This window comes from Rhinolophus sinicus, chromosome 9 (assembly GCF_057876585.1).
Source record: "Rhinolophus sinicus isolate RSI-liver-muscle chromosome 9, RSI-T2T, whole genome shotgun sequence".
Lineage (NCBI taxonomy): Eukaryota > Metazoa > Chordata > Mammalia > Chiroptera > Rhinolophidae > Rhinolophus > Rhinolophus sinicus.
In genome coordinates this window covers 28,772,102-28,798,220 of record NC_142509.1, presented here as the reverse complement: position 1 = coordinate 28,798,220, position 26,119 = coordinate 28,772,102, and the positions used below count along the sequence as shown (strand labels likewise).

Below are 26,119 nucleotides of genomic sequence, written 5' to 3'. Positions count from 1 at the left end.
ATGAGATTCTTGCTCCATCATGGACCAGCTGTTGACTCTGAGCAAGTTCCTTCCTCTTTCTTGGTATCAATGATCTCATCTATAAAATGGGATAGTAATGGCACCTACCCCGTACCTTTATTGTGATGATGAAATTCAACATATTAGCTTCGCACAGGGCCAGGCATGTCATAAATGATCCACAGATGTCCATTATTGTCATGAGTGTTCGTGATAACTACCAGGAAATGTTCTGACTCCTTTCTGACTCTAGGGTCCATGTAGGCAAAGTGGGAATAATTATAATCATACCTTAAAATCAGCTTTCATTCAAGGGTCGTGTACTAAAGGAGAAAATGTCTGCAAAGCTCTTAGCACACTGCCTGGCACATAGTTAGGCATCCCATAAGTATTTTTTGAAAGGATGAATGAATGAATGAATGAATGAATGAATGAATGATTCAACACTTGCTGTCCACAAACTGCAGACAGTAAGATGATTTAAAGAGAACGTCCCCTCTCCAGCGCCGTAAGGTGGGCCTGTAGCAGAACCCCCATGTCCAGGGCTCTTGGTCACTAGGCGCCTCATTTCTTCTTGTCATTTGTGTCTCTCATTACCTCTAATCCTAATGTTACTCTAAACCTCACCTGCTCCCAAATGCACTCTGTCTTATCCATCCGAGGAGCAACTCACTGGGTCCGGCTTATTGGAGGGACTCTGTAGATTCTTCCCAACCTACAGATCACATGGGGACTTGGAAGGGAAGCAAGTAGGGTGTCCGTTATCCCTGCACCTGCCGAGCATCATATTTGTGACTCTGGGAAAGCCACAGCTCTTCTCTGGGCCTCAGTTCCATCCTCTGTGAAAGGGGCTGTTGAGGGAATTGATTCATCCCTCCTGTCCTGGTGGTGTAAGCATCTCTCTGCTCACCTGTCGGGCACTGAACTATGAGATACTGTAGGGAGAGCGCTCACAGACAATTATCATTTCAGGTCATGCTTGCCATGAGCAGAAGAAGCACAGCTCCTCTGAAAGCACAGAAAAGTGGCTTCAAACCCAGCCAGGTGAGGGGGTGGTTGAGGAGGATGCAATGTCGGGACAGGTGTTAGTCAGGTGGGGAAGGGAGGGAAGGGAGTTGCAGATAGAGGGAACTGCATATGAAAGGGGAGGGAAGGCATGAAATCATGAGCACAGGGAGGTTTGGGGGAAGGCCATTGGGTTGGTACGCTTGGAGCGAAGGGTGTGAGAGAGGAAGGCAAGGGCTGGAGAAATGATGAGCTGGCAGCAGGCCAGGCCCGGCCCTCTGAGCCACGGTCAGGAGACTGGACTGCTCTCACCTCGACAAGAAGCCAGTGAAAGGATTTAATCAAGGAAGGGACTCAATGAGATGTGCTTTAGAAAGAGGCCCTTAGCTGCAGTGGAGGAGAAATATTGGAAGGGGAGAGACAGGAGACAGGGAGACCAATTAGAAGGCTATAATCCGGGATCTGAATGGCAGCGATACTTGTCAGAGTAATTTCTTTGAGGCATTTGGTTGCTGATTGCTGGTGATCTTCTCCAGCCCCGTGTGTTTGCAGCAACTCAGAACTGTGCAGAGAAAAGCCATTTAATCACGCGCGCCACTGCATTGCACCCTCAGCTCTGCCCAGTGGTCACATTCTTTGTCAGGAGAACTGTGAGTGATACTGCAAGGAAAGGGGACCCTGGGGCCAGCTACCCCTCAACAAACTCCCAAAGCAAGCATCCAGTGTTGTCACATCCTTAAAAAGCTCCGGCTATTCGGCCTGATCACTTCTAGCTGTGACACTGTCAGGATCGCCTCGTCAATTACTAGTCAAGTGGGGTAATGGGCATTTCATTAGGAGCCTCTCGTTTCAGATACACCAGGCCGTATATGAAATGAAATGTGCTGGAGTTATTTTTTGTTTCAGCCAGTGATTACGCGCTGTAATTAAGAAGCCATTGTGCCTGATTTCCAATCTTTTTTCTTTATTTAAATTTAATTGATTTTCTCCTTGATTTAATCAACCCGAATTCAGCTACCTGGTGCTTCTCTCCATTCGGATGCTCAAGAGACCTCTGGTGCTTAAAGATGTAGGGCCATGCCTAGAAAAAGTGGGGTGTCCGCTGGTCCCAAGCCTCCACCTTTGTTAGCTGGTGTGAGGGGTGTCAGCATGTTAAGCAGCCAGGTGGTTCAATGTAGAGCTAGAAAGGGAGGAGGGAGGAAGGGCTGGTTTCAGACCTTTGAAACCTGGCGCTGCTGTGTGATCTTGGGTGAATTATTTAACCACCGTGTGCCTCAATTTCATCGTCTTTAAAAGAGGAATTATAATGTCCTCATTGCATTCTGATAAACATTAAATGATGTGTGTGTGTGTGTGTGTGTGTGTGTGTGTGTGTGTAAACTTAAAACGATGATGGAAATATAAGTTCTAAAAATATTACTTATGTATTATTATTACCATATCATTGCCTACCCTGTAACTCATTTAATCCTCTGTGGGGTTAGGTTATTCCCATTGAAGGTACAGAACTGGAAGCTCACAGCTAGTGAGTGGCTGAGCCTAGATTCAAGTCTATCTCTCACTATTCAAAGCTCACACTCATATACTCCGTTCTTCCTACCCAGTGGCTTCTTTCTCCCCATGTAGGACATAAGGAAACAGGTGAAATTAAGTTCTTTGGCCAAGGTCACTCAGCTAGTGGCAGCAGAATCAAGACCTGAGACAAGGTGCTCAGTGCAATGACCATCCCTTTGGCCCTCAGCTGTCAGAGAGGGCAGGCAACTTCTGCAAAGCCACACAGCAATTAAGAGCTATGCAATACCCTAAATCTGCTCATTAATCCTATGGTTCTCAACTTTTCCCCCCCAAACAATCCAGACATATAACAGAATTTGTGCACACACACAATATCCCCCCCGGCCCCCACCCAGGCATAGACCAAAGATCACATAATGTTAACATTCTCAGCACACAAACTTAATTCCAGTCCTTTCTTTCCTGCTCAGGGACACATAGCAGAACACAGCTCAGGGTAAAGAACTCTGTTGTAGGAGGACTCTTCAATCCATCCACTTATTCATTTAACAAATATTAAATGGGCCCTTACTGTATACCAGGCACTATTCAAGAGTCTGGTACATAGCTGTGAACAAGGGAGACAAAAAAAAAAAAAAAATCCCTGCCCTCATGAAAGTTAGAGTCTAGTGGAGGGGTGGGGGTGGGGAACTCATACAATGAACACAATAAACATGTGGTAAATGGTTAGATTCTATTACAAGACAATAAATACTACAGAGGAAAATGTAGCAGGAAGAAATAACATACATTGACGAGGGGTTGTGACATTAAATAGGGTTTACATAGGGTTGTCAGGGAAGAAATGTCACTGAGCATATGACATTTGAGTGAAGACTCGAAGATGAGGGAGGAAGTCATGTGGATATCCGGAGGAAGAGTGTTTCAGGCAGTGAAAACAGCATGTGCAAAGGTCCTGAGGTATGATTATAATTGGCATGTCAGAGAAACACTAGAAGGCCGGTGGGGAAGCAGTGGAGAGAGCAGGAGAAAAGAGGAGGGATGGGCCAGACTGTGTAGGCCTTGTCATTCGTTTGCCTTTAGGGGAGCCACTGGAGAGCTTTGAACAGAGCAGTGCCATAATCTGGCTTCATTTTTAACGGGATCCCTCCTGCTGCCTCCTTGGGAATAGATTGCAGGAGGGCGAGGATGGAAGCTGGGAGACCTATGAGGCATTTACAATAATGCAGGTGACAGACGATGGGGGCTTAGACCAGGGTGGTAGCCACCTAGAAGGAGAGAAGTGATGGGATTCTAGGGATATTTTGAAGGTAGCATCCAGATTTGCTGATAGGTCAGACCCAGGGTTTGAGAGAGAAGTCAAGGACAACTCCAAGGTTACCACTTGGAGCTGCTATTAACTGAGAGTATGAAGACTCATGGGTTTATACATTTATTTTAATTGGAAACCATGCGCAAAGTTTCATCTTTAATAATCATTAGTAACAAACCCATGACAGAGCTTACAATTGATCATGACAGATCCGTGTGTCACGCTGTAGCTGACAGTCCCTGTGTCGTTCTGCAGGGAGACCTTGCTCCCACGAGTGGCGACCGGCTTGTTGGTCTCAGGCTCAGCCTCGTTATTGCACAGGCATTATTTAGAGTGGGCTGAACTCCAGTGGGGCATCTCTGAAGGGCTCTGCCGCTCCTCTGAACATGAGCCAAGACCCTCCATCAAAAGAAGGAGCCCTGCACCCTGTCCAGTCTCTGTCCCCTCTGCTGTCCTTTTCATGTGTGAAGACAGACAGTGGAGCCCCTCCCCCTCCACTATGGGGGTGGAGCCCCCTTCCACCCCCAGCCTCATCACCCTTTTCGCTGTGTCCCCATCTTCCTCTCAGCTGATGTACTTTGCAAAAATGTGGCCCTGAGCAGGCTTTGGCTGGAAATGTTTGATTGCTCTTCTCAAAGGCGTGGCTGTCTGGTGAGAGGGAGAATGTGTTTTTAACTCCCCCCTTCTTTTAAATCGCAACAAAAGACAAAATCCTATTTTCTTCCTGAGACTGTTCCAGTGCATAAAGGATCCGTTTCATATGCTAAGCCAAACCTGCCTGGCTGGTGATTCAGCCCCGGGCTGTGGTGGGATGGAGGCTTCGCTCGCTGCCAGCCTGGCACCCAGGGGCCCAGCCTGAGCTCCTCATCCCTGTGCCCGCCCCACTGTGGCCCTCCAGCCAGAGGACGTGGCTCTGGCAGAATGGGATTCCCAGGAAAAGCCCTCATCAGAGTAGCCTAAAGCACAAGATATCAGGGGAGCAGGGGACCGCTTTCTATTCCGCCACTCACTGGCTGTGTGACCTGGAAGAGGTCAGATATCTTCTCAGAGCTTTAGCGGAAGAAGGGTTTGACTGGGGGGATTTAGCATCCTGCCCGGTCTCTACTCCCTAAGGATGCTTAGCAGAGCAGAAGCTCAAGAAATGTCTGGGGAAGGAGAGAAAGAATGCAGGAGGCAAGGTGAGAGATGTCACTTCTTAATTAGGGAACACAGAGCACTTACTATGTGCCAGGCACTGTTCCAAGAGCTTTACAAACATTCACTATTAATCCCCGAAATAACCCCATGAGGTTGGCACTATTGTCCACCTCTTACACGTGGACATCTGAGGCCCAGAGAGGTGAAGCTGATTGCCCAAGGTCACAGAGTGGCAGGACCAGAGTTTGAACCCAGCAGGCTGGTGCTAGGCTGTGTGTGTAAGTTCCACGCTGTGCTGCATCTATCAGGGAGAACGCAGGGCGCCAAGACGCAGGGGCTGTTCAGGGTCCTGAGGACGTCAGGTGGTTTGATGTCACAGAACATGACACACCTGGGCAGCTCAGCCCAGCCCATGGACCTCGAAGGCCATGAGAGCCACGTCAAGAAATCTGGATTTGCTTCTCAGGGCTCAGCGGAAGGAAGTGATACGATCGAATCTGTGTTCTGGAAAATAACCCCGCCTGCTGTGTGCAGAGTGGGCTGGGCAGGGCCGGAGTGAAAGAGGAGGCTGCTGCAGCTGTCTCGGGGACAGATGACGATGGCTTGGACTGGGGAGGGGCAGTGGAGATGGACAAGACATGATGCTGAGATGCTTTGAAGTGAGAATGGTGAAGATCTGCTAATGGGCTGGATGTGAGAGTCAGAGAGAGGAGGGTCCCAGGTAATGGCCAGCTTGCCACTGGGCAAGGAGGTAGAGAGTGGAGCCGGAGGACACAGGTGGTGGGGCAGTGATGTGTTGAGGTTTGGACAGGTGAAGTTTCAGGTGCCTGTGGTATTTCCATGAGGAGAGACAGAGGAGACAACTGGGCGCTGGAGTCTTAAGGTCAGAAACGAGAGACACCGGGATGACCATATGCCCTGGGTGCTTCCTATCTGTGCCCATTTTGACCCCCAAAGTGTCCCAATGTAGCCAATAAATTATATGGTCACCCTGGACATAACTGGCCCTGCCACAGGACACATCTTGATATCAAGAACATCTGGATCCAGCAGATAGTCTTAGCTGGAGACAAGTAAAAGTGTGACCATACTAAGCATTTCCTAGGGAGGCAGTTTCCTTATGGTCAAGGAGTGTTGGGCCAGTCTAACGCCCTTTGCTTCAATCCTACCACACACACTTCACCCTTGTCTAGGCCTCAGGTCCCACCCCACCAGGGAGATTTACACAGGGATCAAAGGCTCTGTCTATCCCCTACCGATCAAATGGGTAAATGGTGAAATCAAACCAAATTGATGAATTGTTTTAATAGTATGGCCTTTCTTTTCCATTCAAACCGTCTTCCAAAGCAACCCAAGTGGCCAATACTTCCCTCCATGAAAAGAAGGACGCTCTACTGCAAATCTACAAAGGCAAGTCAACAGTTGGGCTTACGCAAAAGTACGTACGAGGCAGCTTTTCCACAACATCCAGTCTCTGGCTCTACACACCAACTCCAAAGCTATGGAAGGACACACAACTTTCTTGTCCCATCGCATGGTACTTTCAGAGGCCCAAAGTAGGAGGCATTTAGTGGGTTCCGAGGGCCCACAAGTGGCCCCATGGTGCCCAGCCCAAGAGGCACTATGGTATGGGGGCATGGATTCTGGAGGCAGGCTGTCTCCATCTCCACCACCTATTAGCAGGCTCCCCTCTTGCCTCAGTTTCTTCACTAGTACAATGGGGTTGATAACTGCCCCGGCCTGAAATAACTGTGCTGAAGATTATTGGAACAAACAAATGCAAAACCCCTAAATAGTGCCCCTCACATAGCTGGTGCTCCATGAATATCCACTGTAATTATTGTTGGTAGTATTAGCAGTCAGCTATAATCTAACACAAAAATGGATGCAAGTTGAAGAAACCAGGAGAAGGAACAAAGAGGAGAGGAATGGAAACAGGGTGTTTTGGCTGCCGAGACCTTGCTCAGAAGCCCCCAGGGGTCCATGTGATGACATTTCATTCAGACTTTTTTCCACTGGAATGAGAAATGCAGGTTCTGTGTCAGAAATCATTGCAAATTCCAAATTAGTGAGGTTTCATGGTCTGCGGAAAGTCGCTGGAGGGAAAATTGGTGGACGGGGTGTTTTTTAGCTGTCAGAGCAAGCTGGCTGATTGATTGTCTCGGTCAATAGACTGTGCAGACAGCAGCCGGGGAACCAGGCACAGGCAAGGGAATAGGGAGAAGATGGAACACCAGGCAGCAGGGAGGAGGTGGAGATGTGGCCAGTAGTAGAAAGGGACATCGTTACACCGCACGCTGGGTAGATGCAACCTGGATGGCTTAGCCATACTCAGTGTGGAGGCCAGGGATACCCAGCCACAGTTCCTTGAGAACTCTGGGCTCCCTCGCTTGCTGTGTGTCCTTAGGCAAGTCACTCTACCTCTCTGAACCTGTTTTCTCATCTAAAAACAATGCTTACAATACCCACCTCAAGGGCTTCTTATGGGACTTACATGAAATAATAGGTTTTAAATGTTTGATGCGGTGTTCAACACATGGTAGTTGCTCAGTAAACATGAGGTCCCTTTAACCCAGTGAGTTGGGGAGGTTGGCTAAGTCCATGCCTCAGCCTATGGACTCAGAAGCTGTGTTTGGAGGTGACAACTCTCATCCTTGAATTGGGGGCTAATGAGACAAGTTTTAGGGACTGGGCCCTATTGTGCCACCCCTGATATGTTCAAAAAAGAGGTAAAAAGATGGGGATGACTTAGACCCAGAGAATAATCTCACTCGCCAAAATCTTGGAATTGGACAGGCTCTTTGGAGGTCATTGGGGCCGATCCCCTGTCTTCAGGGCCCCAAGCTATTCCAGGCAGATGGGAAGCCACACACTGCTAATGTGACTGGGAAAGGATAATTCATAAAGTTCCTCACCAAGCAGAAATTCTTTGCCACATGGGAGCTACTTTCAATAATAACTGCAATTATAATTACAATAATAAGACATCGTGCTTAGCTTAATAAGTATACATTTCTCACAACCACCTCAATGCATAAGGTATTATCCCCATTTTAAAAATGAGAAAACTGAGGCTTAAATAGATGAGGGACCTTGCTCAAGGTCATGCTGCAATATATTGGAGGGATTTACAAAGAGCTGCCAGAGCATAGTGGCGTTAAGGATTTATTCCTATGGGGAGATGGGCAGTGGGAGTCAGAAAAGGCGGGTATGGTAGTTGAGCCAAGCCTTGAAGGATGAATGAGGCTTCTCCTGACAGAAGGGAAGAGGGATCAGCTTGAGGAAAGCCAGTGAAGTTGGGAGCCTGTGTCCTAAAGCCTGTTTACAATGAATAATTACAATTACAATGACAGCGAACATTGATGAAATGCTTTCTCTGCACCAGGCATCGTGTTAAGCATTTTACACGCACCACCTGCACGAGCTGGACACTATCATTAACCCCATTTTGCGGAAGAGAGATGAAGTGACTTGCCCAAGATCACGGCTTGAAAATGCCAAAACCAGCCTGCCTGATTCCAAAGCTCCTGGTGGTTCCTGGTTGTTCAGTCACTGTCTACTGTCAACAGAGAAACCATGGAGTTTAGAGAGACCCCTGCCTGTGGGGTAGGGAGGGGCTGTCCTGACACCTCCAAGCCAGTTCCTGCCACAACCATCCTCCACCCAAGTCCTCTTGAAACCAAGGGGAACCCATCAGAGTTGGTGGGAGATAATGAGGAAGCAGACTGCCTAATAAAGATAAAGCTCTCTAATAAACTCGCAATCCTGTAGTAATGGGTTTGACTTTTAAAAGGCAGATAAAAGTCCCAGTGGAGGGACAGACCTTTCCCATCAACTCCTTAATTAGAATTACTGTGGAAGAGCCATTTCCTACAGGTGGGACAGTTGGCTGCCTGGGCTGGCATTGAAAAATGGTCACTTCCGTGTAAATCCAGACATCTGCTCTCTCCAGAGATCCCTCTCTCCCTCAGGGATCCTTTGTCAGAGGAGAATGGTATTGGCCAAAGATGGGTCCTCTGGGACAAGCCTAAAGGAGGGTGAATGGAAAGGGTGTGATTTGAGAACTCGCTGGTGATTGGTGCCGGCGCTGCAGAGGCGGAGTCTTCTTCTGAGAGCTTTCTGCTGATTGGTGGAGTTGGCGATGGACCACCCTCTCCATTCACTCTGCCTCCGCTGTTACTACCATCAATCATCATCATCACCAAATAACATATTGAGTATTTATTGTGTGCCCGGGAAATGTGCTAAGCATGTTACAACTACCTTATGAGGCAGGTAGTATTTACACCCCCCCCATCCTCAGACGGGAAAACTAAGTCTTGATGACATTAAATGTCTTCCTGTGGGTCAACCCAGCCCGGAAGTGGCAAAGCAGAGATTCAACTCCGCGTCTGTCTGACTCTGGACAATACAGTACTTAACTATGGTTTTGCATTTAGTAGTTTGATAGAGAAAAAATTGGTCTGAGTGTATGTCTTTGATGGAATCCATAAGAATAATGCCTGAATCCGGGATTTGGGTGCACGTGACTTATGGAGAGCGGGCATGGTCTCCCGGAGAAGGGAGTGAGGAAGCCAGCTAGGGCGGGGGTAGAAAGCTAGGGACAGATGTGGTTTCACCTGGAGTGTAGCCTCAGCCTGATGCCACAGGGCGCTCTGGAGTGTGATTTGCACCATAGAATTTGCCCTACCTGCTGGTAAGGGGGCAGGTATTTGTAAGCCTACGTGGGTTACTCGTGGGCTATGGGCTACCTGCCCTCCCCCCAATCCAGGGATGGACATAAGCTTCTGGAACAGGGCACCTGTGAGGCGTTTGCAGCCAGCTTGTACCCACCTAGGATCTGACCAACAGCTTCCACTGCAGCTGCAGGAAAACTGAGTGGTCACCCTGCTTAGCCCCTAACTTGCTGAGTGCCCTTGAGTGTAGCACTTGACCATTCTGGACCTCAGCTTCTTCTCCAGGCTCGGGTTCAGTGTCGTCCAAGGGCTGGCCCAGTTCTGACAAGCTCTGACTCTGAGCTGGCAACACAGCCCCTGCCCCAGCTGGCAATCTCTGTTTCTGGAACCCAGGAGCAGAGACAGGCCCCTCCGGTGGTTCCAACAGTGTGAGGCAAGGCGCCTGACAGCTTCCTTCGCAGAAGCCCTTTATCTCATTTCTCTGCTGTGTTATTTTAAAACTAACGAGCCCAGACCTCAGGAGCTCACTGCCTGCGCGCTGCCTGCCATCGAGATTTGTGACTTGTCTGTGCTGTCCTCTCTGCAGATTTTTAGCGGCAGCTTACTCTCTCCTTGTTAGGAATTTTCTTCCAAACTTCAGCCTCAGGAAGAAGGGGTGTGTGTGTGTGTGTGTGTGTGTGTGTGTGTGTGTGTGTGTGTGCAGGAACATGGAGTCCCAGTTGAGCCATACTCAGAAGTCCCCCATGCCTCTATCGTCTATAGTTTAGCTGAGGAAAGGGTTTGGTGAGTGACCCTGGGAGGACAAGGGGAGAAAAATTCATCCCTGGGCTATTGAGAGAGAGAAGGAAGCCAGGACACAGCATGGAATGGGAAAAGACCATTCATTTCTAAGTTCAGAAGAAACCACTCAGCCTGGCGGTGGGCAGCCATGGCCCCAGTGTAGGGAGGAGCTCCTGGGACAGTCAAGGGCACTCCAACCTCCCTGCCCTTTCCCTTCCCAGAATCCCTTGCCTTGGGCCGTTTGAGGAAAGGGGATCAGAATGAGCAGTGTGAGTCCTCAGAGGCAAGTTTTGCAAGTAAGGCTGGAAACCTGTATAACCTGTTCCTGGAAAGTATGGATATTTAAAGGACCACCCTGTGCTAGAAACTGTCTAAGCACCGGTCATGCATCATATCAGTGCATCCTCACAGCAGCCCCTGAGAGGTGCATATAAGTTGTGATTTCACCAGAGAGGGGAAGAGACTTGCCCAAGGTCACCTAACAGATGAGGGAATGAATGAATAATGAACGCGTGAGTAAGTGACTAATGAATAGATGAATTCATACATAAACCGTAAATGAATCATTGCATCTAAACGAATGAATGGGAGGAGTCAGACACCTAATGAGTATATTTTAAGAGCCAGTCCACGTGGCTGGGACACTTCTATTGAGCCATCTTGTTATCCCAAAATCCCACTGGTACAATGCCGTCAGAGCTTACCTACCTCTCCAGTTTCCCTCATTCTAGCCAGGTGCTCCATCGTACGCCCTGAAAGATCCAATCTCCTGGCTTGAAATACCATGTAAATGCTAACATCTCTCAAATTCTTCCTCCCAGTGCTAATGTCGTCTCTGAATTCTGGTCCCTGTACCCACTGCCTCCCTGACATCTCCACATGGATGTCTAGTTGACATCTGAGAACTAACATGTCCAAAACCGAGTTCCAGAGAACCTTTCCAAAGCACCCTCCTCCACCGGCTGCTGCCCTGGGCTCATTAATTGGCAGCTTCATCCTCCCACTAGTTCAGACCAAACACCTCGGAGTCCCCTGTGACCCCTCACACTCCACATCTAATCCATGAGCAAACTGTTGATTCCAACTTCAACATATGTCCAGAATCTGACCACTTTCTACCCCTATGGAGTGTTAACACTTATCCCAGCCACTATCTTCTCTCATGTGGGGTGTTGCAATCATCTTCTCACTGGTCTTCCTGCGTTTATCCCAACTCCCTCGCCGTCTACGCTCAGCAAGCTGCCAGAGAGACCCTTTAAAACCTAAGTCAGATTATATCCATCCTGTGCTCAGAACACTGCAACGGTTTCTCATCTCATTCAGAGAAAAAGTCAAGTTCTTCCAACAGCCTACGAGACCATCCATGAGCTGGTTTCTCATAACCTCTCTGACATCACCCCTTGATCCCTCATTTCTAGCCTCAATGCATCTAGTATGTTCCTACCCCAGGGCCTTTGCATTGGCCATGGCTTATGCCTATTGTGCTTGTCTCCCAGGCATGCACAAGGCTCACTCCCTCATCACCTTCAAGTCTTGCCCAGATGTTACCTTCTCAATGAGGCCTTCTCTGATCACCCATTTAAAATTGCAGCCCCCTCCCAGCAGCATGCCCAGGCTCCCTTCTCCTGCTCCATTTCTTTCCTCTATAGCAACTCATCGCCTTCCAACAATATCAACACTTGCCACTTAAAACGATGTGGATTTTCTGCTCTCCCCCTCCCTCTGCCCGTCTCATAGAATGCAAGTTCCACCAGGCAGGGATGTTTTTCTGTTTTGTTCTCTGTTGTGTCTCCAATGCCTAACAGTGTCTACATATAGTAGATGCTCAATAAATATGTGTTGAATCAGTGACTGAATGAAGAATAAGTGAACAGCTCCTGACAGCACTTTATCCTCTCAGCTCTTGAACGAAGGCTCCTCCTACCCTGGGCTGAAGACGTCCTATCAGGCGGAGGGCTTCTGCCCTGTTCCCAGCATATCTGGCTCGCTCTGCCTCCTCCAGCAGCGGCTGGAGTGATGCCCAAAAGGAACTTAGCACAGTTTCACTCATGCCAAGAAAATACAGTCAGCAACTTGCCCTCCCTGGAGAAATCGAAACCCCGTCTGCAATTCCAGCTGATACGAAGGTCCTGAGGACGTCCTGGGTGAGAGATGTTCTTCTTGCCCGCGGTGACACAGCTTGGCAGAATCAGGGCTTGAACCCAGGTCAGTGGGCCTCCAGGACCTGGGCGCTTTCTCAGCATCACCTAATTACCGTCTGCAACCTGTTCAAGTGGAAAACCATGACGTTTTGGAATTCAGCCATTTCCCAAGTGAGGGCAGCCTGCATTTCAGCCAGTCCCAAGAATGGAATCCAGTCTCCCTCTCAGCCATTTGATCCCTCACTAGGCAAATAGGCGATCAATAGGCCAGCCTGTGGAGGGAGAAAGGAGGGGGTGATCTGGGGTTGATTGGAGGGTTCTGTGATGAGCGTTCCAAAGCCAGGCAGGTTGGGGGCCTGACCTCCTTGGCTGAGCTGGTAGAAATGCTGAGCTGATTTTTCTCCATATGGTCCTTTTGTCCTTTGAGCTGGATTTAGGAACTGGACCGTTTTTGATATACAAGAGTGTTAACCACACACACATAACGGGGGTGCCAGAAAAATGTAGACAAGTGGACACTTGGGTCATTGTTGCTCAAGCAGTTGTGCGCTGTAATCAGAACTGGACACAGTCTGGACGCTGTCGGTAACCACTTTGAACGCCACTTATTGCAAACGTCAAACGTGACTTGTATTCTTGTATTCATCTTTGGGGATCAGTTATAGATTATTACAATGTTACTACAGTTTTCCTTTCTTAAAATGTGTGTACATTTTTTGGCCCCCTCGGTACATACCTGTTCACACACTCGCTCTCGGCCCTGAGAACTGACCTAAATCATTCACATCAGCTGCCCGAGGAGAGTGTGTGCTGATCTATGTAGGCCAGCCCTGAGGGTCAGGGCCAAATCCTCTGTAAAGCCTATAATCTGGCAACTCAAAGTGTGTTCCATGGACCAGCAACGTCACCTAGGAATTGGCTAGACGTGCAGACGCTCAAGCCCTAATTCGGAGCAGCTGAATAAGCACCTGCTTTCTTACAAGGTCCCCAGGTGATTCCTGGGCACGTAAAGGTGTGAGAAGCACCTGTCCACGTGGCCCGGAGGATCCAGCCCGTCTTCTTTCCCAGTCTCAACTTTTTTTTTCTGCTTCCCCATGTTCATTGCAACATTCTTTACAATAGTGTCCATCAATTGATGAATAAAGAAGTTGTGTTATCAATATATGTAGTCAGTGGATTATTCGGCCATAAGAAAAGGAGTCCCTGCCCTCAGAGGCAACATGGAGGGGTCTTTGAGGGCATGATGCTAAGTGACGTAAGCCAATCTCAACTCTCACCTTCCACCCCTCACCCCAACTGTCTCTTTCAACTTACTGCCTCCCCTGCGGTTACGTGAAGTCCACTGCTGTGTCTTGGGGCCACTTTGCACACGGCTCACTGTATTCCACTCCTCGGACCAATTTCCATACATCTTTCAGGAAGCTTTCCCTGGCCATGTGCTCAGATTCCCCAAGCTGCATTAGGTGCTCCCTCTGTGGTTCCCAAACCCTCTGAGCCCCTCCCCAGCAGAGAACTTGCTATTACCACATGGTAGTTCCCAGCTGACGGCTCCGTCTTCCCCTTCCAGGCCGGGAACTCCTTGAGGGCAGAGACAAGTCTTAGCTACTGTTGGGTCTTTGATATCTGATACGAAGTAGGTATTCAGTAAACACCTGTTGACTGACGGAGGCAGTGATGAGGGAGATGCCAGCCTCATAATTCTTTCTCTTCTCATTTAGTTTCTCCTAAATGATCAGGACTGCCCCCACATCCAAGTGATGCCATCCCAAGGGTGTCTCTGGAATTCCCTGTCTTTCCCCAGGCTCCTGTGTGTTTTCCAGCCATGAGAGCAAAGCTCAGTCACAGCTCCTGCTGATTATGCCCAGCGAGGCTTACTTACCCTGGAAAAGGACTTGGTAGTAAGACCTCAGGTCAGGATATTAACAGGTCCAAGCTGAAGTCCCGGCAGCCCAGGCACAAGTTAGCCAACTCCATCTTCCCTCTGGGCTGGGTCAGCCCCATGATAAGCCTTGGGATGCAGCCTCTTCTGCAAACACACAAGGTTAAGTCCCTGTCCTGCAGGGAAATTACCAAGATTCCCCATATGCTCCTATGCATTACTTTGCAATTTCAAAGCGTTTTCTAGGTTGCTCTCCTTTATCCTCAGTTGACTCTGATAAACTGAGAGGGCAGGATGTTCTTGCCACTTACTCTTCTGGGTCTGTCTCAGTGTCTCCGTCCGTACAGTGGGGATGACCATGCCTGCTCCTGGCTTTCTTTGGAAGCTTAAATGAGATGATGAATGAGAATTGCTTAGCTCGGTGTCTGGCGCGGAGTAGATGCTTGGTAAGTGCCAGCTGCTGCTGTGATCAAGTGACGCGGAAAGAGCATGGGACTGGGTCTCAAAAGGCCATGTTTTCAGCCTTAGCTCTGATGTGAGTCACCCGTCATGTGGCCTTGGGCAAGACCCTTTGCCTCATGGGGCCTCAGTTTCCCCACTCTGTCAGAGGTGCGCCAGGGCTGGTGGCCTTTTCCACTCTGCTCCAACATTGTTTCTCTCTGATTCCCCAAGTGGTGTTGAACTCAATCTAGTGTTTGGGGCCCCGGGATCTATACCCAATCCTGGGCTGAATGAGCATTTGGTTGGGAGAGGGGTGCTTTGATGCAGGAAGCAGGGATGTGGCTTGGGAGTCAGGCTTCTTGGAGAGTTTTTCGGAAAGTTCAGCCCTGACTCTCTCAGAGGCTGGGAATCTTTTGGTTGCCATGACTACGGAGAGCAGCAACTAAGCTCCAGGTCGCTGATTAGCAAGAAAGGAGCAGGGAGAGGCCTTGAGGAATTCAGCACTCATGGCTCCCTCCCTTCTCCGTGAAGTGGAGCGTGCAGGCCCTTGACTTCACTGTTTTAGCTGTCCCCTGAAGATCTTACCTCCTTTTAAGTATTTTTTTTTATGCAACATCGAAGGGCTGCGTGGTAAAAATGGGGCAGCTGCCGGTACTCAACAAAGCTGGAACACAGTTTTTCTTAAAGCCTTGCAAGGATGCAGAGGTGGAGGCTGGGAAGGAAAGCAGGAGGGGCTGTGGGGGGAGGGGTGGTGCCAGAGCTGAGGTCTGAGTCTGCTGACGTGCTGTGTAACTTCAGACTGGTCCCTTCCCCCTGGGCTTCTGCTTCTTTACATGTAAGGAGAGGTGGAATCTGATCTGTGGTTCCCACGTGAGATCGGTCATCAGAATTCATTTGTTCGTTCATTCATTCAACAAATCTCTATCAAGCAAAAAACACACTATGTCAGGCACTCTATCCCTAGGGATTCCGTGGTGAGAAAAGAGATTAGTTCCCATTCTCCTGAAGCTTACACCCCAGTCCAGAAAACAAATGCGAAGCAAATAAACATAGTAACAAGTGCTCTGTAGGAAGTCACCCTGGGCTACTGTGACTGTGACGGGGCAGGTCAAACGAGGAGCAAGGTTACACAGAGGGTCAGGGAGGGCTTCTCTGAGAAGATGGCATTTAAATGAAAGGAAGGAGCCAGCCATGCAAAGAGCTGGAGGAACAGCATGCCAAGTGGAGGGAACAGAAGGGGCAAAGGCCCTGAGGAAAAGCAAGGAGGCCATGTGGCTAGAACAGAGTAAGGGACAGGGAGAGGGGTAGGAGACGGGATTCAGAGCAGGGCAGAGGCCAGATCAGACAGCGCCTTTTAGTCCCAGTTACCAATTTGCATTTTATTCTTGATCCCATAGGAGGAGGAATTAGCTGCCATGTTTCTTTAAGATGCAAATTCTGCGTTTCACTCCTTTGAGACTCTGATTTATTGTGGCTAAAATGGGACCTAGAAATCTGTATTGTTGAAAGCTCTTTGGGGGGCTCTGATACTATGCCAGGTTTGAGAAACCCCAGACTGTATGCTCCCTGAGTTTCTTTCAGTTTTAAGAAAACTGAGAAGCAAAGTGTTGGAACATCTTGAAGGAAGATCTTAGGTGTTATATTATGGAGGAGTCCTTTCTTCCTTTCCCCACCACGCCCTGTCTGCCTGGTAGAATGAATTATGTTTTTGTTTGCTTTATAATCTCAGGTGGGGTACGCCCCACCAGGAAGGTGAAGCCAGAGCTGTGGGTGAAAAGGACAGTCTACCTCATCAGGGAGGGTCAGGTTGTAAACTGCAGCAACACCGTTATACGGTTTGATATGTACTCATCAAAACATGGCCAGGGGCTCCCCATCCCTCATTCTGAACCCTGCTGCAGGCAGTGATGAATGAGGCGTTGTCCTCGCCCCGAGCCTGTCCCCCAGTGCCTGGCAGTCGCATCCACCATCTTTCCCTACACTGCAGATAACCCATGCCTCTGCTCCCTCCATTAGCACAAGTCACCAAGACCTTCCGCCCAAGGCCAGCCCAACTCACCGCGTATTTATTCACTGCCAAACTCCTCACATCAGCTCTCCATGTTTGCCTATTGGAGGGTTGCCTCTGGTTGCCACAGATTGGTGTCTTGGTTTCCTGTAAGGTCCCGGACAGTCCAAAATCCCATCCTCGTGTGTGTCCAACTCAATGCTCTGCTGGGCCATACGCACACATCGATAAGCTTACTGATCGCTTTTCCTAGAGAAACACGGGGTAGATTAGAAAAGGCATTGATTGCGCCATCTAAGTAGACTGAGGCATTGGCTCATTTATTTCCACCAACTCTAACGTAAAGGGATTAGCTCAAAGTATTTCTAAAGCTTTTTACTAGCTTTTTGAAACAAATGTTCTCTTGAGTCAATGCATGTGCTCTTGCATTTATTTATTGAACAAATGTTGCTGAGTGTTTACTAAGCAGTGGGCGAGGGGCCAATAAGACATGATCCTTCTCTCAAGTAGCTCATAATTTAGTGAGAGAGACGACAGTGAAATGGCAACAACATATTATTAAGAGCTGCGGTAAGAGTGGCAAAGGGACTGTCGTATCATAGAAAAGGGGTTAGATCTCCCCAAAAGTCTCCTTCCTTCAGCACCATCTCCACCTCATCGGTGGTGGCTCCATCCTGCCAGTGGCTCAGGCTCAAAATCTTGGAGTTATCCTTGACCGTGTTGACTGGCAAAAAATAACTCTCCAGAAAATCCACCAAAAGAATGGTTTATTTGGGAAAAGAGAAAGAAACAAGGTCACCCCAGGAGCGTGCGGATGCACACATCCCACTGGTGCTCCAACCTGCAGCGCAGGTGAAGGAAAAGAGCCCCAGTCTAAGATGGCTATTGTATTTACTAGCATCCCTCCTCCAGAAGTTACCACAAAGTTTAACCGGAAGTCAGGACTAGAGCGTTAACAAGGGGCCCAGCTCCACCCATAGTCCTCCCAGCTCTGTGGTTAAGCATCTTACCCTGTTTCCCCGAAAATAAGACCTAGTCGGACCATCAGCTCTAATGTGTCTTTTGGAGCAAAAATTAATATAAGACCCAGTATTATATTATATTATATTATATTATATTATATTATATTATATTATATTATATTAAAGACCAGGTCTTATATTATAGTAAAATAAGGAGGCCTAAGTTCTTCACATGGGCCTCTCCATATGGCCACTTGAGTGGCCTCAGATTATTGTTGCTAGCTTCCCTTGGAGTGGTCAATTCAAGAGAGTGAAGCAGAAGCTTTGTGACCTAGTCTTGGAAGTCACACAGTATCACTTCTGATGTATTCTATTCTCCATAGCTTATTCTATTCATTAAAAGTGACTCACTAAGCCCATCCAGTATTCAAGGGGAGGGAAATTAGGCTCCATCTTTTGAGGATGGGAGTGTCAATGAATCTGTGAATACATTTTAAAACTATCATGAACCTCAAGGTTAGTCCCTAATATTTTAAGTCTCTACTCCCATTACTTCCTCAGAAAGTCCTTTCCTGATTAGTCTATATAGGATAACAGTCACCCTCCCATTTCTTAGTCCCAATACACTGATTTATTCTCTCCATAATTTATTACCATCCAATAAGCCACGTTATTACTTGCTTACGTGTTTCTCACCTGCTCCACCATGATCACAGGGGACATCTCTGTCTTGTTCATTGCGTCCCCTCATTTCAAACTGGCCTGGACACATTGAAGACACTGAGGGAACTGGAGTTAATGAATGCAGGTTAGCCTAAGCCAGGACAAGTATGGGAAGAGGCAAGCCTTGCAGGGGACTGGGCAGAAATCACAAGCCTTGAGTTGTCTGAGAAGAGCGAGGACAGCATTCCGCATGAATAGACTGGCAGGATCTAAGGCATGGACATGGGACCCTCATAGTAGAAGAGGTGGGGCAGGGAGGTATAGAGAAAGCTGAAGCTGAGCATGGTGTATGGGAGTTCTGGAAGCGTGGAGTTGACAGTGAGGAGGGAAGCCCTGACTACAATGTTCGTTCTCCCTGGGTTTGCAGTCTCCCCCAGCTCTCCTTCTAAAGCTGCACCATAGTGGCTGCAGAGATGGATGTGTTTTGCTGCCCTTCCTTTGGTATCGACTGGGCTTGGCCTGCTCTCCTAGCAGTCCTAAGGAGCAGGGGGCTTATCAGATGCATTCATCCCGAGCCATAAAACCAATCTTGATGCACTGGCTGCAGGACTTTGGTGCTGATGTTTCTGATCGATGCTTGACCTGGACTCTGCAGGCAGTGTGAGCAGGGAGGGGCGTCTGCTGGTTGGTGCCAGAACCACCTGTGTCTCAGACTCCTGAGTCCTCCTGGCTAGGAGCCCGGAGATTTGAGTGATAGTCTCTTCAAAGACTGAGTATGCAACTTCCTTTCCCCCTCTGGCACTCACAGGAGGTGGCACTCGGATAATTTCCGTATGTTCAGAGCTCATCTTAGATGAAGGAGGGAACCTCAGGCCTTCATGGGAACTGCATCTCAAGTAGGTGGCCTCACACCTGCTAAGGACGCCAAATGGGAGATTTGATTCATGGGGAAGTAAAGGGAAAGGACGCTGACACTTCTTAGGTCTTCCTGTTTACTTCTATTCTTTTACCTCCACAACAACTTAACAATATATGGACTGATGTTATTCCCTATTTTATGACGGAGAAAACTGACTCAGAGAGGTTGAGTGGCTGGCCCCAGGTCCTATAGCTACTAAATGGTGAAAACAGTATTTGAATTCAGGTGTCCCTGTACCATATAAGTCAGGGAAATGGAATAGAAATAACAAAGGGGAGTTGTTATCAGGCTTTGATCTCAAATTACGCCTTGAGGAAGGAAGTGACGTGCTGGTTTTCAGCCTCTCCTTGTGATTTAGTCAGGATAGGGCAGGCTATGCTGCAGTAACAAATGAGCTCCATCTCAGTGGCTTAACCTAAGGTTTTTTTCTATCATGCAAAATCTGATGTGGTTCAGGCATCTCTCCTCCACCAAATAGCTTCACCTTTCAGAGTATGTGGCCTCCAACATCCCTGTGACAAAGCAAGAGCTGGAGAAAGCACACAAATCTTACTGCATCAAAAGGAATTGACATATGTCACCCCCCCCCCCATTCAGAGACCATTGGTCAAAGAAAATCTCGTGGCCCCAACCTAACTGCAAGGGAACCTGGGAAACTAGGACATCTATGAAAAGCTAATGAACATTGAGTCTGTATCATATGCTAATACATTTGCCTCCTTATTTCTGCCCCTGTAGGACAGAACCTTTGAGCAGCCCCATGGTCCCAGCTCAGGATGGACCCTCGGATAAGCTGAGCCAGCATCTGGCCACTGAGGCTCTGGGCACCAACAGCTGGGAGAGAGACAAGACCTGCCGGGAGTTCAGTCCTGCCAGAGCACGCAGGTGAGATGCTGCCCCCACTTCTCTCTTCAGTCCAATGAGAAAGTTCAAGTTAAAGATGTAGAAATGACGTTTGTCTCTCTGGCCTCCTCTTTCAGAACTTTAAATCAGGGATCAGCAAAATTTTTCCTCTAGATGACCAGGTAGAAAATATTTTAGGTCTGTGGGCGAGATGGTCTCTGCCATGCCTACCAACCCTGCCATTGTAGCACCAAACAGCCACGGATGACATGTAATCAAATGGACATAGCTATGTTTCAATAAAACTTCATTTATAAAAGCAGGCAATGGGCTAGATTTGGCCCATGGGTCACCGTTTGTTGCCCCTGCCTTAAATGACAGAGTAGTTCCTCTCCATTTTAATGACACCATGAGCCACTGACTCCCAAATCATGACTTCAGCCCAGATCTATGTCCCGAGTTCCAGATCTTTGCATTCATCCCTTAGTTCCGTTATTCAACCGGTATTTCGTGAGCACCTACCACGTGACTGGCCCTGTGCTGGCATCTGAGGATACAGGATTTTACTGAGGCTTGAAGAGGTAAAGTGACTCACCCAAAATATGGCAGCCAGTAAGTGGCAGAAGAAAGTTTTGAACTCTGGTCTCTTATATCCTAGACTGGAGTCTTATATCCTAGACTTAAGCCTGCCACATTATGCTAATGTAAAAGCTGAGCTATCCCCCTACCTTCTACTTATAGACTTTGTGCTAGACACATTCAAAACCTGGCCTGCCTTTGGCCTTTTGAGAATTGATTCTCTTTATAACACTGGCATATAGTCTGGCTTCCCTGACTGGTTGAAGCTTTATTTCTACTCTTCAGCCAAATCACCACTCTTCTCGCTGCCCTGAGCCTGCATCTACCCACCCCACAGTGACAGACAGAAAATGAATCTCGTGTCCTTGTCAGCAATACCCCCAGAGACACCCTCTGCCCCCTTATGTTGAATCAGGGGGTGTCAAACCCATTTTACAGATGTGAAAATTGAAGTCAGTTGGTAGCAGGGCGAAGGTTAGCCTAAGGACGGCTGATCTGATCCAAATTCTCTTCTTCTATCCTGGAGTTCTTGGGTCATGAAGGTAGGGGTTGTAAGCCATATTGGTCACCCATTTGAGAATTAGATGAGTGCTGCCCCCAGGAAAACTGTATATGCTCCAGGAATGCTCCCCGAAGCAGTGTTCTGTTTTAAAGGATTCATAGCCTCTGAGGCTGATAAACAGGGACCTCTGGTTGAGAACTTAATTGTGAAGAAGTGGCTTGAAAAGCCAGGGTGGCGTTCACAGATGACGTCCACTCCTCTACCCAGTCTACTCCTTCCAGGTGTGTCCGTTTATAGAGCCATCATTGTTTAGTGCTGCATACGTACCCTCTGCATATTTGACCACTGGCTACTGAATTGCTGTATACATAACCACTGCATACTTAACTGCTGATATTTAACTGCTGCTGATATAACTGCGGTGTACTTAACCACTATTCTGGCTTTTCTAGCCCCGCTGTGAGGGCACACCTAGGAGAACTAATGCCAGGAAAGAAAGAGGTAGAGGAAATACAGACCTACTTGCATAAAGGCACTTGAGATTTATGAGGGGGGTGGATTATCTACCCTTGCAGACCTCAAATCTATTCAAAATTAAGGGATTCTTGGTTTTACCCTGTCACTTAAATCTGAGTCTAGGATAGTAGTTTCCAAACCTAGGATGCTGGGGTTCCAGAAAGACGTGGGAGTAATTGACTGAAACAACGAAATCTTTCTCTGTTTTATAAGACACACTTTTACAGTTCCAGTTAAGATAGAGGAGAAAGTAAATGTTGTGTTCACCTTTTCCCAGGACCACATTAAAATTACAACTAAATTAGAGAATAACCATCATTGAGAATCACCTGAAGTCTAGCTGAACAGAAATTCTATAACTGAGGATATACAGAAGAAGCTACCTCGAGACTGCTCGGAGGGGCAGAGATGCAGAACAGGCTGGTCTCACATCTACATGTGACTGTTAAAAATCAGGAGGCAAAGCTCAACTGTAGAAGTTCCCCTTGAGGAGTGAAGGGTCCCAGCTCCACCCCAAGCTCCTCAGCCCTGGGTTCCAGGGCCAGGAAGAGAAGTCCTGAGTCTCCATCAACCTGGCTAACACCATTTGCCCTGCCTTCATGTTCCCTGAGACCCCACCCCACTCAACCTTTGTGCCCACCTAAGCTGCTTCCAGTGGCTTTTCCATACAAATGGCCTGTCTTGGCTCATGCTGCTGACTTTCCTAAAACCTCAAAGGTTATAAACCCCAAACAAGCAGCATCTGGCCTCAGGGTGCCCCATACCTCTTGCTAAGGCAGCTTTAAACCTGGCACTAGTGGCAGCCAGACTCAGTTTGCAGCTTAGCCTCTTCTAGGCACCTCCACACATAGCACAACTGGCAGCCATTCTGTACATCACTTTGTAGATCATACCAAGTGGACCCGGGCAGGGCACAGGCAATGGCTGACATTGGCCTGCACCAGAACCCTTCCCAAGAGGCCCCCAAACCAACATACCTGATGACTTCTTTCAGACTACACCGGAGCACCATCCAGCCACCTCCACAAAAGACACACCAAAAGGGCAGACTGGGAAGGTACCAGAGCCCCCAAAGAGTGAATCCTGTCCCATAGGGTCAGCCCCTGTAAAACAGCCCCTCCACTATAGTCATGGTCAGTCCTCACAACCAATCAGCCTGAGGGTCAATCCCTTTCATTGATGTACCAATGATAATCAAGCCTCAACTACAGCAGGAGGGCACACAGAACACACAAAAGGGACACACCTGGAGCACCTGGCTTAGGTGACCAGTAAGACTGCACCACTGGGTCCCATAGGACACCTCCTACATAAAGCCACTCTACCAAGATTGGCAGACATAGCAGCTGTACTTAATACACAGAGATAAAAACAGGGAGGCAGCCAAAATGAGGAGATGAAGAAACATGTCCCAAACAAAAGAACAGAACAAAACTCCAGAAAAACCAACTAAATAAAATGGGGACATGCAATCTACCGAGGCAGAGTTCAAAACACTGATTAGAAGGAAGCTCTATGATCTCAGTAAGAACTTCAACAAAAAGATAGGAAACATAAAAATAGAGATAGAAAACATGAAAAAGAACCAGTAAGAAATGAAGATTACAATAACTGAAATGAAGAATGCATTAGAAAGAATCAATAGTAGTACAGTAAATGAAGCAGTGGGTTAAATCAGCAATTTGGAAGATAAGGTAGCAGAAAACACCCAATCAGAAGAGCAAAAAGAAAAAAGAATGCTTTTTAAAAATAGGATTGTTTAAGGGACCTCTGGGACAACATCAAGCATAACAATATTTGCATCATAGGGGTACCAGAAGGAGAAGAGAGAGAGCAAGGAATTGAAAACCTATTTGAAGAAATAATAATGGAAAACTTACCTAACATGATGAAGGAAATAGACATACAAGTCCAGGAAGCACAGAGAGTCTCAAACAAGATGAACCCAAACAGACCCACACCAAGACACATCATAATTAAAATGCTGAAGGTTAAAGATAAAGAGAGAATTCTAAAACAGCAAGAGAAAAGCAGTTAGTCACCTACAAAGGGGCTCCCATAAGACTGTCAGCTGATTTCTCAACCAGAAACTTTGCAGGCATAAAAGGATTAGCATGAAATATTCAAAGTGATGAAAACTAAGGATCTACAACCAAGATTACTCTACCCAAAAAGCTACCATTTAGAATCAAAGGACAGATAAAGAGCTTCCTAGACAAGAAAAAGCAAAAGGAATTCATCACCACCAAACCAGTATTACAAGAAATGTTAACGGGACTTCTTTAAGAAAAAGATAAAAATATGAATAATAAAAGGACAATAATTACATATCTATCAACAATTACTTTCAATGTAAATGGATTAAAAGTTCCAATCCAAAGATATGTGGTGGTTGAATGGATAAGGAAACAAGACTCTTACATATGATACCTACAAGAGACTCACTTCAGATGGAAAGACACACACAGACTGAAAGTAAAGGGATGGAAAAATATATTTTTATGAAAATGGAAACAAACAAACAAACAAACAAAAAAAAAGCTGGGGTAGCAATATTTATACCAGACAAAAAGACTTTAAAACCAACGCTATAACAAGAGACAAAGAAGGACCCAGTAATTTCACTTCTGGGTATTTATCTGAAGAAAACCAAAACACTAATTCGAAAAGACGTAAGTATCCATATGTTCATTGCAACATTATTTACAATAGCCAAGAGATGTAAGCAACCTAAGTATCCATCAGTTCACGAATGGATAAAGAAGAAATGATACATATATACAATGGGATATTACTCAGTCATAAAACAGAATGAAATCTTGCCATCTGCAACAACATGGATGGACCTAGAGGGTATTATGCTAAGTGAAATAAGTCAGACAGAGAAAGACAAATACCATATGATCTCACTTAGATGTGGAATCTATAAAAACAAAACAAACAAGCAAACAAAACAGAAACAAACTCACAGATACAGAGAACATTCTGATGGTTGCCAGATGGAAGGGGGGTTGAGGGGATGGGTGAAAAAGGGAAGGAATTTAAAAAGTACAAATTGGTAATTACAAAATAATCACAGGGATGTAAGGCATAGATAGCATAGGGGACATAGTCAATAATATTGTAACAACTATGTATGGTGTCAGATATGTACTAGATTTATTGAGATCATCACATCGTAAGTTATGTAAATGTCTGATCACTATGTTGTACACTTGAAACTAATATAATATTGTATGCCAAGTGTAATTGAAAAAAAATATTTAAAAAGTAAGACACAGTTATAAAAGTTTTTTGTTGGTTTGTTTTTTTTGCCTTAGGTATTTCTCCCTTAACTGTTTTAGGGTTGTTGTTTTTTTCCTCTCAAATTCCTGGCAGCTGTTACACTGGGCAATGTTTATATGAAACAAGATGATTTCATCAGTGGTTAAATGATTTCATCTATTCATCCTTCACTTGGTCACTCACCAAATATTTTTTAGGCTCTTACTCTGTGTCAAGCACTCGTTGAGGAAAAATTTGGAAGTGGCCTCCCACATTTACACAGGCAGCCTGTTTGTTTCCTGGAAATGTGTGCTCTGTCCTTTATAACGTGTAAGTGTAGTTAAGTAGCTGAGTACTTAATCCCTCTGATATTTATTTTTAACCTGCTAAAAGTGACTCTTGAAAATGTTCTAGATATAGCTATACGATTTTTACACGGGCAATGCAGAGATCGTCACATAAATTGTAACCACTTTATCATTACTTTTCTACTAACCGTAATGATCCAGATTCTTAGAATGGAATTAAACGTGGCCGCATTTTATGATGTTCTGTGAAGAGTTGGGTAATTTCCAAAAGAATGGCTACACAAACAAATTTGAGAGTGCAGCTGGTTTTGTGGAAAAGTTCTCAGGGTAGGACTCACACAGGTCTTGACCTCAGTTCCCAGCTCAGACACTTCCTCACTGTGCAGCCATGGGCAAGCCTGTTCAACTTTCTGAGCCTTAATTTCTTCATCTGTAAAATGAGACAATTAAAATCATACCATCCTCAAAGTGTTTTTGTATCAAAGTATATAAAACGCTTGGCACATAATAAGTGAATAAATGGTAGTTGTGTTATTCCCAATCATGACATTAATATTCTTATTAATATTACATTTTTCCCACTGTGGTCCAACTGGGTTGGCATGTTTCAATTCCCAAACAATTTTTCATCCCAACCATCTCCTTTTGCCATGGGATAATGTTTTTAAA

The 26,119-nt window shown here is 46.8% G+C and overlaps 1 protein-coding gene across 2 annotated transcripts in view; it reads left to right on the top strand.

Moving 5' to 3' along the window:
• SRRM4 (serine/arginine repetitive matrix 4) overlaps window positions 1–26,119 on the top strand; it is a 155,129-nt gene that overhangs the window by 87,042 nt on the left and 41,968 nt on the right. Inside the window, exons 2-3 of one of the 2 annotated variants that reach the window (XM_074321011.2) lie at window positions 973–1,044; window positions 20,177–20,323. In XM_074321011.2, the coding sequence (XP_074177112.2) occupies window positions 20,199–20,323 (125 nt within the window). In that variant the 5' untranslated portion in view covers window positions 973–1,044; window positions 20,177–20,198. The remainder of the gene's footprint in view (window positions 1–972; window positions 1,045–20,176; window positions 20,324–26,119) is intronic. The other variant, XM_019753969.3, reaches the window with a different exon arrangement.